This window comes from Xiphophorus couchianus, chromosome 3 (assembly GCF_001444195.1).
Source record: "Xiphophorus couchianus chromosome 3, X_couchianus-1.0, whole genome shotgun sequence".
Lineage (NCBI taxonomy): Eukaryota > Metazoa > Chordata > Actinopteri > Cyprinodontiformes > Poeciliidae > Xiphophorus > Xiphophorus couchianus.
This window is the reverse complement of record NC_040230.1, coordinates 14,576,385-14,588,933: the sequence shown is the minus strand read 5'-3', so window position 1 is coordinate 14,588,933 and position 12,549 is coordinate 14,576,385. Positions and strand designations below refer to the sequence as shown.

General features: G+C 38.7%; 1 protein-coding gene across 1 annotated transcript; it reads right to left on the bottom strand.

The window, feature by feature from the left end:
• Positions 1–1,526: 1,526 nt before the first annotated feature.
• crabp2a (cellular retinoic acid binding protein 2, a) lies at positions 1,527–12,549 on the bottom strand. Its single transcript, XM_028013340.1, has 5 exons — positions 12,431–12,549; positions 12,264–12,351; positions 6,315–6,493; positions 5,651–5,767; positions 1,527–2,506 (listed from the first exon to the last, which is right to left on the bottom strand). Exons 2-5 carry the CDS (start codon positions 12,343–12,345, stop codon positions 2,456–2,458), a joined length of 429 nt encoding a protein of 142 aa, XP_027869141.1. The 5' UTR covers positions 12,346–12,351; positions 12,431–12,549; the 3' UTR covers positions 1,527–2,455.

Genomic DNA, 12,549 nt, shown 5'->3' with positions numbered 1-12,549 from the left:
CAAGGATTTTCAGTGGGATTACTCTGAGCATGACAGGATCAATACCGCTCGTGTGTATGTCCAGCTATATGTACAGATGGGTGGCAAATTAAAAGGAGGAAGCTGTGAACCTTTGACCTTTTCAGAGTGATTGAGGGATTATCGAAGCGTTTGGTCCGCAGCCATTAGGAACCAGGGATCACTGACTGGTCTGCTGAGGATAAAAATAGGAGAAATCGGACAGACACTGATAGTTGTTCTCCCCACAAAAAAAAAACAATTATGTTGTAGATCTTTGAAGAATAGAAACCTTTCTATTCAGATGTGAGATGTTTAAAATGAAGCAAGTCTTCAACTGTGTTGGAAGCATTGCTTGACAAGTTTGTGCATACAAGCAAGGAATTAGATTTTAGTTCAAAAGTTTAAATACATATAAAAACAGGAAAATTAAAAGCAAACAATTGTATCTGTTTTGAGAAAGACCAGATTAGAATTTAGCAAATATTTATGGGATTCTGTCTGTTCTGCACATAGGGCTCTGTAGTGCCGACCTGAAGGTAAAACTAAACTAAACAGTTTGTGTCCAGGATGTGTGGAGTCTGCAAAGATTTAAATCACCCTGTTCCTAAACCTGTGTAAGATCAGCCTTGATGGTCCTTTCTGCAAATTGTATTCACGGATTCAATTATTGGTGGATTTTTCTGTAGAACGTAACTCCAAATTAAATGTGGAAAATTGACTCTTTGCACTTTTTTTCTGCAGAGTATGTCCAATATATATATAAAAAGAAAGCAGCTTTGGGAGCTGAAATACTTTGGTCCAATGTTACTTGACATGCTATTGGCTGTTCATAGGAGAGAGCTTTAAAAAAAAGAGTATTCGTTTCTGTGCTAATGCCAAGTTGATTTCCATTGTGCCTACTCATATTTATTAAGGTATAGCTCTGAATTTGAGCTATTAAAATAGGCAGTTATTAGAATTTTTAGAGGGGGTCTAAAGTATTTGTGGATTCTAGATATTCATTGTTTACTGTGGTGCCTAAACCCTGCAGACACACGGGGTTTACACAGTTTCATTTTACAACCACATCTTTCAATGTATTTTATGGTTCCACAGCCTCGCGACTCTTTGGATTCCCTCTGTTTTTGGCCTTTTGGGCCAAAAACTTAGGCCCAAAAGATCAATGTTTTTATAGGTCTTTAAAAAAAATGTGCGCTAAAATTATTTCACTGTTATCTTTTTTATATTTTATAGATCAAACAATAGATGGGGACAGACTATTTGTTTTTTGGCTGCTAAAAATGCATTTTTTAATTTGTATCAACACATTGGTTCGTCGTTTACGCATGGAAAACTTCTGAAGTCTGAAGAGTCCATTGATCAAAGTTAAGTACATTAGCTACATCTAATAACAAATCTATCTTAAAATGCTGGTTAGTGGGAGAAAAAATAATGTAACAAAAAAAAAACCAAAAAGCCCTTTGGCAAATAAAACAGTAAAAGATTTTCTGGCTCTGTAGCAACAAAGCAATGAAACAAAGGATGGCTTTGGCTGAAAAAATGTCTTGTTAAACTTTATTAAGAACCGTAAAAAACAAACAATATACTTTCAACTGCCAAACAAAATAGAAATAAGACAAATACTACTGAACTGCAGCTGTGGGGGTGAAGGGAAGCTGCGGGATGAGCAGATCCAGGAAAACTAGGCATGAAAAATATAGACATGAGAGAGACGAGGGGAGAAGATGGACAGAGAATGTGAAGAAGGAGGGGCAGACAAGTTATTCTGGTTGCAGACAGCTGAGAGAAAGCCTAAAATAAGATGGAGCCATTTAATGTGCACACATTCTGCAGCTACACTCACAAACCATAAAACCTCGGGCACCATTAAATGCCTTTACTGCTCCTTAATAGTTTTTTTTTCTGCACAGGAAAGTCAAAGAGCTGACGTCAAGGTGGTTTATTTTTTTCCCCCTAGAAAGGGTCATTTTCCTGTTATTTCATACAAAAGAGATGCAGTGTAAAATGTTGTGTAGTAATAAATACAAAAAAACAAATTAGACGGGGCAAAGGAGAGCGAGGCTACAGAAAGAGGAGAGGACAGACGTCAAAATGACCTGATAAAGGAAGAGCTCATGGATTGGTTTACACATCTATAAATATAGTCTCACATCTCGCCTGTTGTTGCCACACAACCCTCAGTCACACACACATGCACAGACAACCAATGCATGAGCTGCAATTTAGCAACTCAATGTGCCACCCAAAATGGAGCTGGTCAGGTCAGAAAACGCGCAAGGAAAATGAAGACAGAAGCTCAGATTTTAAATGTGACATGCTAAGTACAATTACCACATTAATATTGTATGGTGGCGCTAACAGGTTAACTGGAATAAATCTTCAGATTGGTGTCTCCCAGCACACAGAAAGGGGGAGAGAGGAACTGGAAGGGCAAAAAAGTGAGAAGTGCTGTTGTTCATTGTCGTTCGTAGACTCTGGTGCAAATCACATCATCCGCCCTCATGGTCTGAAACAGCAAACAAAGGACAGAGTTAACACTCACAGCACTGGACTCAGTTTAACCTTCAATAATTCATGCTGATCCAGTTCCCTGCTTTGCAAAAGCACCCAGCGCTTTTCACATTTTATGCTTGCCAGAGGTGATGAAATGGAGCGGGACTTTCAAAACATCCTCAATACCTCAAGCTTAAAAATGCAGCTAAGCTACAATGGAATGAGTTAGATCAAAACACATTCAGGTGTTTAGAATGGCAAAGTCAAAGTCTAGAGCTAAATCCAATTGAGAATCTAAAAAATGGCTGTTCAGAAATCTGGCTAAGTTTGAGATATTAAAAAAAAAAGACTTAGAGCTGCAATCGGTTATGAAAGATGACTACAAAGCAGGTCAGACTTTTCTGATTTATTTACGTAAATAGTTTGTCCTTATCCTTCCTACTCACATTATGTGCTACTTTGCACTGATTTATCACATAAAGTCCTTATAAAGTACATAAAGTTTGTGTTTGTGACAAACTAGTTCAAAGTTGAATGGCAGTCTCTACTTTTGTAGGCCAGCGTAATGTGATTTATCCAGCAGTTAACAGGATTACAGAAACAGACATTTTACTCTGACACAAACACGTCAACCGCTGCTGGCTGCTCCACAGCGGTTGTTGGTTTAGTGCTTTAGAGCAAATTAAGAGTTTTAAATGCCAGCCCTCAAGAAAGTATTTCCCCGTAAATACCTTTCTGATTTACAAGTTGCTGAGCTGAAAAAAGTATTTACTCCAGGAAGGAATACGATCCATTCTTCTCTTTGTCATCTCCAGGTTCTCATGTGGAACAGGATCCATAAATTTAGAAGTGTATAATTTCTGTCATATTGCACAACAGAACTGTCCCTCATTTTCATAGAATAAAAATGAGGGACTCTTTTGTCTTCCCTGTTCGAGCGTTTCTGTAACACTCGCTGTTTTGAAAGACTTGTGAGATCTCAGATCATGTTGTCAAATGGTGACCAGGCTGACCAGACTTGGATTGATTTGCGACATTCCCAGCAAAGGAAAGGAACAGGAATGATGAACATTTGCTTGTCTGCCTGTTTTTCCTCTCTTAAAGCAGACCAACTGTGGTTCACTCATTTTAAAGACTTGTGAGTATAGGCTTTATCCTGTGGTTTTGGACTTTAACCATTCCAAACTCGGCATGAAACCCCATACACGCTTTTTGCATATCTTCAACCCCATTTAAGTCTTCAAATAACTTTGACTTTTAATTAGAGCTCATTTGTCCAGCGAGAAAAAACGTTTCTGTTAAGAAATAGCATTTTTAATAGAAATCTAAATTAAGTAGCCCACTTGTTGAGATGATATGATTATCAAAGAATTTGCTAAGTTTGATAACCAAATTTTTTTTGCCACAAGTGACTTTGACAAAAAAAAAAAAAAACAATAATAATAATAACTGCTTTAAGTTTTAGCTAAAAATATTGATGAGAAAACTGGAGTTTGACTGAGTCGGCCTCAGTTCTCATATGGTTTCATGTAGCTCTGTCAATGCTATCTTCTGGTACTGTCCAATTTAGCCGATATGGCTCACCACCCAAGGTGACGTAGTCTTGGGGGTGACATAATTAATCAAAGTGAAATAGTTATCTCAGTTGTGCCCCAAGCAAATTTTCTATTCTTTATTGGATGAGTAGTTACTGGAGAGGGCACATCCCCTGTTTTTTTGTTTGTTTGTATTTTTGGGAGGAGGGATCTGGTTTGTTGCTAAATTAAAGGTCAACTTAGTTTTTTTGTGAGGAATCTGGACTGAACTGCATTATCTGTAATTTAAGATCTAAGCAGCTCCAGTTGTTAAAACCTGGACTGGATTTGTTTTGTTGCACAGAGATTCATTTGGCATTAATGAAATCTTCATTCTTTTGTGCAAACACAAAAAAGAGCAGAATGGGTTTGGAGGTGGGGGGTGGACTCGCCTATGGCGCCAGTCAACCAGAACCGCCGGTGCAGCTAATCCATCTTCATAATGACTTAATAAAGTATTGCTTGATGCCTACTGGGAGGCAACATGAAGAGCCCCAGAAACAGAACAAAGGACATTTCCCCAACAATATATTTTTCTTTTGTTTGGTTTCCAAATGGACAGTTTTCAATATTTTTTTGGTGAAAGGCTAAAAGCTAAAAGTCTGATTTAAGTTAAAACTCAAGTCAAGTTGATTTGTGATGTTTGTCTGACTCATTCCAAACTGTTTGTCTTTAAATCACATGTTATGATTGTTCATAACATTTATAATTAAACCCTGTGAATATTCAAGACTAACTTAGGCTTGTCCTTTGGACGAAAAGCTTGTATTAGTATGAGCCTGAAGACTATTCATTTTGTTCTTACTTTATGTAAAAATAGGCCTTGAAAGCTAAATGTTAAGATGGTAGAAAATATATTTAAACATTATCTGTACAGCATAATTACAGTGTAAATAGTCCAACATCCCAAGTAGGAGAATCGGTTTCTTTGGGAAAGAAAACCTGGCCTTTAAGCAACAGTGGCAAGAATAAGCCAATTTTTGAAAGAAAGCCATGAAGTCCAGTTCAAGGTTTGCCACAAAACATAGAGGAAACACACCAATAATATGGAAGCCGACTATCTGAAAATACAAGAAAAAAAAAGAACCTTTTTGACCTATATAGAAAAAATGATTATTCTTCTTTATGACACTTCACCTTCCAGTACAATAAAAACATAAAACATATAACCAGCATTATACTGGAATAGTTTTTAATCAAAGTATACTCGTGTTAAAATGGCTCAGTCAAGGTCCAAACCAAAATCCAATTGAGAAACTGTGGCCCAGCTTGAAAACTGATGTTCACAGACAATTTTCATCCAGTCTGACTGAAACTGAACCTCCTATTTTGCAGAGGAGGGGTCAAAAATCTGTGAAAAACTAGTAGAGGCATATTCCTAAAGACATGCAGCTTTATTTGCACAGATAGGGGGATCTACAAAACAATAATTCAGAAATATTTTTTTTTTAAAAACTGTTCATCATTTTCCATGAAATCCCAATAAGATGCAGCAATGTTTTGAGTTTTAGAGTGACAGTAAATAAAAACATTAAAGTGTTCTGACTATTTTAGCAAAGTTTTTTTCAGTTTGTGTGATTTACCAGGATCAGCTTGCCGTCACTGGTGATCTCTCGAGTCCAGGATGTCTTGGGACCTTCTCCTTTCTGCAGAGTCTGCTCACAGCTGATTTTGTTGTCTGTTTCCCAACGTGGAAAACTCTAAATTCAAAACAAAATCATGAGGGGAAAAATAAGACGATGTGTTTTATAACTGCCTGGATGCACAGACCGACTTACTGTCATTCACAACGAAAGGATCCAAAGTATCCATTGAAAGCATCCAGTGTCTAGTGTAGGAACCGGAGAAATAACTCATTGCGGGCCGGTGACTTGGAAGTGATAAGCTGTGATGCAATGAAGTCCTGGCTGGATGCATGTGTTTGCTTTGGAGACGGCCACACAGAGGCCATGCAGGGAGAACGGGGAGAATTAGGGAGGGGCAGAGGGCAAGAAAGGCCAAGAGGGGAGGATGGCTCAGGAAGATGTTGGGATGTTGAAAAGCAAAGCAAAGAGTATCTTGATGGGCCCTCAGAGAACCAGGGAGGAGTAAAGCTGTGCTATTAGTTTTATCATGATGAAAAGTGTAATTAAACTAATTTATGTCATGTGTGCTGCTCCTTCTTTACACACCCATTTCTGCCTCTGACATGAGTGTTTGTATTTAAAACAACCAATAATGTTTAGGAATAAATCTAGGTTTGCTTACCGTGCAGGGGCGGCCGTCCACGGTTGCCTCGTTGAACTCCTGGCCCACAGTGAAGTTGATGTGAGTGGTGCGGACTGTGGTGGACGTTTTGATGGACATCGTCTCTCCGTTCTGCGTGATCTCCACCAGCGGCTTTGAGGCGGCTTTCACTGCAATCTTACGCAGCATCACATTCACCCCTGAAACACAAAAGTCCAACAGAGAAAGCCTGAGAAAAGTGCAGAGCGCAAGTGAGAATCACTCTAACGCAGATTTACAATCTGATTTACACATTTTTCTACATTGTGCCCTGCAGATATTTATAGTATTCATTCCTTTTCAGCTTGTTCACATTGAGTCATGTAAGTCATCTGTGTAATTTATTGGGATTACATACAAAGAGGTGCAAACCTGTGAAGTGAAAGGAGCCCTCCGTGAAGCTGTGTGTTCACCAGTGCTCTCTAATGAATCTCTGACTCCTTCACTGAACAGTTGGATTTATACTGGGATTAAATTACAGACTTTTAAGATTTTTGGTCCAACTCATTAATCTCAATAAAACATAAATACATTTATGTATGAAATGTGACAAAAGCCACTGTATAGGTTCAAAAATATTCTGCTTTACTGAGAGGGAAAAGCGCTCACTTGCGTCCCATAAATCCGTCCAGCAATGATTGTGGGGAAATAATGAGGTCATGAAACAAAGCAAGTCTGCACATCTGCATTCTCCCCCGACAACATCATCTACGAACACACGCAAACATGCACCCACAGATTAAATACACCCAGGCTCAAGTGGGGATTTACACTTTCTGCAGTCTGTTGTATTATTCTCTTCTTTCCTCCTTCCAGTGACCACAGAGGGAGTTTTATTTGTTTAATGACTTATTAATTAAATCACTGCATATCTGAACGGCTAAAATTATATTTGTGCTGCATTAAAGTTACTAAATCACTAAAAAAAAGTTACTAAAGTTACTTAATTGATGCCAAATGTGTTAGCAAAACATGATAGTTGTCAGAGAAAATGTAAAAGATAAGAGAGGGAATCTGATGTTGCAGTGTGGGAAACAAGAGGGAATGGGATTCAGACGGCTGTGGAAGAAGGAGGAAGGAGAGGAGGAGGTGTGGGGGTTCAGACTGCCGAGGTGGCAGAAGGTCTGTGTGTTGTGTGTGAAGATCTCTGTCCAAGTGCGAGGGGAAGTGTGTATGCTCCGTCGAGTTGAGTTTCACACCTCTCACCTCACACACATTCCCACCTGTCACCGAGTGTAAATATACACAGAGAAATGCACAGTCACAGAGAATGCACAGAGAAAAGCATGAATACTGTGTCCAGCATCCACACTGTATGCAGAGGACACATGCTGCACAGGGCAGAGGCTGCATTATCTGCATCTGGTTGAGGAGGAGAGGAATAAGATGCAGATTGCGCTCTGTGACACTGAGTTGTAAATTATTAGGCCAAGACTTGAAGGGAGACTTACAAAGGTTTTCAACAGATTGCCAATATGTGCAGTTTTAGAAACTCACATAGCAGATTTTATTCAAATAAAGATCCTAAATTCTGGAGTGCATAATGTTTCATATGATCGTGTTTTAGATGAATTAGTATGTAGCGTCAAGTTTTAAAGGAACATCTGCACACAGACTTTGTTTTATATCATTTCACGGCATCAACACTGATAAGTAATCAGTCTGGTAATTCTTTCATTGTTCTCCTTTCTTTATATTATCCTGAAACTTGTAGCTTAATTTATATTGTAATGTTTATTGAATTTAATAAAAACCAAATACAAAATAATAAAAAACAATAAATATTCTCTGTTTTATAAATAAATATATCCTTAAGCTTACTTCATAATGGATTTAACCTCCAGATTCCACATTTTTACTTATTTATTTGTATTTACTTGAAATAAAAAATAACACAAATGATTCAAATTCCTCTTAAAATTTATCAGTGAGCAAACAGAGTTCATGTCCTAAAGTGTGAACCATTTGGTGAGGACAGAAGAAAGGCTTGGATGCTTCTGCAAAATTCTCCACGCTAAAGATTACCTTCAACCCTTCCTGTCTGCAGACGTGGGACCAAAAGGCAGACCTCACCACAGAACACACACAGACACAGAGAGACAGTCAGGGTCAGAGGTCAAAGTGCATAGGAAGCATTTGGGACAGAGACACGGAGAGGAGGAGTTAGTCAAGGAAGAGAGGATAGATAGATGGTGAGAGGAGAGTCAATGGTGCTGATGGGCCTCGTCCAGCTGTGAAATGTCTTCAGTGAAACCAGGAGCAACGTTCTAGAAAGTCAGATTAACTTGCATTGTTGCAAAAGTTTTATTTGTATTTTTTCTTGTCTTTTAATGGCCTTTGAATTATGGGTCCCCAGGACTTTCTGGAAGATTTTTCTTCCACTTTCCCTCCAATCCAAGAATGTAACCATGACAATATATCGTGTAGTGCGTGCTTAAAATTTAGAATTGTGAAAAACCAAAGGATGATTTTGGTCCCAAAAGTATCTAAAGTAGAAGAATTATAAATAAAAGTTATGTCACACTGAAACAATCAGTAAAGGCTTCCAGTTAATCATCTCCTGAAAGCCAGGCATGAAGCATTAGTTCACTGGGAATCATTATGTTGGTGCTAAAATATCCTTTCATGTGTTAAAGTGCTTTATCTTCAATTAATTTCACACTTAAGAGTTGTTGGTAACAAAGTGCATGGAGAGCCATATTAATACAGATAATTGCTAAGTTGCCTGTTATGCGTGGACACAGCGCTGGTTTATTTCTGGAGTTTTGAGTTAAATGATTTAACAATCAATCTCTGGAAATGTTTGGGTTCAGGACAACAAATGAGTGAAAACAGAGACAAAAAGAGGAAACTTAAAAGGCCATGAGAAACCTTGATAAGCTGTCAATCATAAAAGTTTGTCTCCTTGCGAATAGAAGGAAATCAAACAATTAATGATTTTAGACTTTTGCACAGCATTGAGAAATCCTGACCCCTGATTATTACATACAGCGCAACCTAATCATATCGCCATCTTGTCCTTTGTTAGAGCCCCTTTCCTCCTCCCCTCAAACACACACACACCCACCCCCACGCCCGCACACGCACACACACACACAAAGAGTGATGGAGACAAACAGGCAGGATTATTGGAGCAAAACATGCTCGCTAATTGCTTCAACAGGAATTTTTTGCCATAATGAGTGTTAGCTCAGAACAGTAGTGGCCTTTGACAGGTATTTCAGTGACCTCCATGTGCTGAGGATTAAAGCGAGTGCGTCTGAGAGAGAGCTGGATAAAGGGCGGCCTTGTTTGCTGTGATGACATCTCTCTGAGTTGATGACGTGAATTCCAGGTGTGACCTGGAACATCATCTAATGAAAAATGATTAGAAAATGCCGGACAGATAGGATCCTCGTGAGTGATGGCTGCCACGTGCCGAAGCAAGCAGATGTAGGGATGCAACTCACCAGAAAAAGCAGAGCTTAGTTTCAGTATAAACAAAAGCCAAGGCAGAAATTATTGCAACAGAGTCAAGATTCAAAGGAAATTAAAAGGGCTGTATTATGTAAAATCTTTTCTTTTTTTTTACTTTAGATTGTGTTATAAGGCCATTCCTACATCAAAAACACAGCTTGAGTGTTGCCTTAATTCTTTCATGAATGCTTGAGATTTTCTTGAAACTCCTTTGGTAAATATTTAACTGTGCAAAATGCCTGGGTGGACCAAGCACCACCTTCGAGGATGAAGCTCCTCCTCCTCAAAGCTTCTGAGCTTCTGCCTGACAGAGCAGACCTCTCCCACTCAGCTCCTTCAGACTAGCCAGCAACAATTAGAAAACATCTGGTGGAACTGCACATCTGTTGAGCTGATAATACCAGCTACTTCTCAGTGCAATGCTGGTAAAAACATCGTCAAATGCTTAATAGAAGAATGCTGTAGTGAAGACATTCTGAGGTTTCAGAAAGATCAGGAGTTTTTGTAGAGACTGAGGCCCAATTTCAAGGCATTAAATTACAAAGACAGATTTCTTTAAAGTCATATTTGAAATATACAACACTTTTATAATAACTGAGGGTAATATAGTTTCTTGATTGTGCTATAAAATGGCACTATATGCCTGGAAAATACATAATACTGTCCCTTTAAATAATTTCCACTGCTTGTATCTGAAGTTAGAAAGCATTACATGGTTGTAAACAGACCAGTAAAAGTTGTTTATTATGTGGTTGCTTGTTCTTACAGTACTGAACATGTTCCTCCCTTTGTGTATATATTGTTGTTTCCTTGTTACCGTCTGTATCTCAAACTTCCTCTTCTTATAATTGTCGCAGCATGTCCTTGATGTAGTCTAATATCCCTTTAATTTAACAAAGTCATTTATGCCGCAAGGAAACTAAGCTGATTCTTCTTCTTTTTTTTTTTCTCAGCAAATTGTCCTGACATTGTAGGTGTACCAGACCCACCATAACTTTTTCCTTAGCTGTCGAGGCATGAAATGTTAAAAACGAACTAAAAACATTTCTCCCACCTCCCAACTCTGCCCTTCATATGAAGAGCTACACAGTGGATTTGCCAAAGAGTATGAATATGTTTGACCACTGAGCAACAGTCGAGTCCGTTTCCTCATCAGTCCTGGTAAGACACAGATGAAAGCTGTGGATACAGCGTAGATATCGCCTTCAGTACGTCAGTGTGTGTGTAGTAAATACTATGCAAGTGTAGACTATCAACCACTTATCAAACACTTGAATTAGACTTTCTTTATGATTCTCCTGAGGCTGCAGTTACCCATGTTACTTGTACATCTTTTCCACATTTTTTCTGCAACGCATGGTTGCAGCATTCTGTGAATTTTAGCAATAAAATTTTGCATTTTGTTCTGGATATTGTCAGTTATTGTCTGCTGGACATCAATTTTATCATGATTGTCTAGGGCATAATGAAAAAATAATTGTTTCAATGAAAATCTTGCTGTTTGTTGTTTTTTAATAACAATTAACTCTTTCAGGAACAGAAGTTTGTTTTTTCATTAGCTGTGCTCCTTAATCATCTAAAGTAGAGAGATAAGCCCTTGAAATGTGTCACTCTGTGTGATGAATCTATTTAATTTCACTTTTTGAATTAAATTCCTGATATAATAAAAACAGTTCTGGGATATTATGCTTGTTTTAGTTAAATCTGTATGAGCAAGTCAAAGAAATACCTCATTCACTTGTGTTGTTCACTTGAACATACTGCAAAGTTTACCTTCACAAAACTTTTCTATGCTCTTTAAATGGTCTTGCAGGCAGCTGTTGGTGGATATTTTTATTGGCTGGCACACATGGGTAGTAGTTATCAATTATTTCACTTTTTAAATAATTATCATTTCAGTTAGTTGTTGGCTTGTTAAGTGGAAAACCAGTTGTGTTAAATGTGGAATAATGATCTTTTTTTAAAAAGACAAAAAAAGGATCCTGACATCAGGAGACGTTTAGTGGTGCTGTGGGCCAGAGGGGCTCAAACAGCTATTTGGGCAATCCCTGGCAGCAGGTGTGTGTTCCTCTCCCAGACTGATACTTTACATAATGATGCTACTGTCTGCCCTACTGTATTGTGTCATAACGGCCCTCCTCAGCAATCACACTCACTCAGATAATCGGAGGTTGTTCACGCACAGATGTGCTGTCGTTTGTCTCCTTTGTGTTTGTGAGGGCAGGTGAAAAGGGGAGATGGGAGAGAAAAAAAGGGTGGGGGCCCAAGCTTTGAGTTTTTGGTTCTGCAGGATGACAAAGACCCCCCACGGACCGAGCCGAACAGGCTGATCCTGTGCAAGGACATGCATGACAAGATCTGACCCTGTGTCCTGCAGTTCGAGATCTTTGTGATTAAAGGGAAGCAAGTCTCTGTAAAAATAATATATATATAAAAAGCGAGAAGCAAATTTTAAGCATCACTCTCTTTGCTTACCCAGTGTTTTCAGAAGCTCTTCAAAGTTTTCCGAGCTTTTCATTTCCCAGGTGCCAGAGAAATCGGGGATTTGGCGCTCCATCTTCGGCTGCAGGTAGTTATAAATTAATTAAAGTAAGTTGACAGGTCCAAGTTCTTCCGCGCGTAAAATATAAGTTCCGCCTGACCTGAAGCCTGGAGGATGCTTTGATTTAGCTCAGTCTGAGCGGCTGCGTCTGACAGCTCTTATATCTAATTGTGTGATGCTCGGTCAAAGCTGCTGCGCTTAAAATGAATGGCAAGCGAA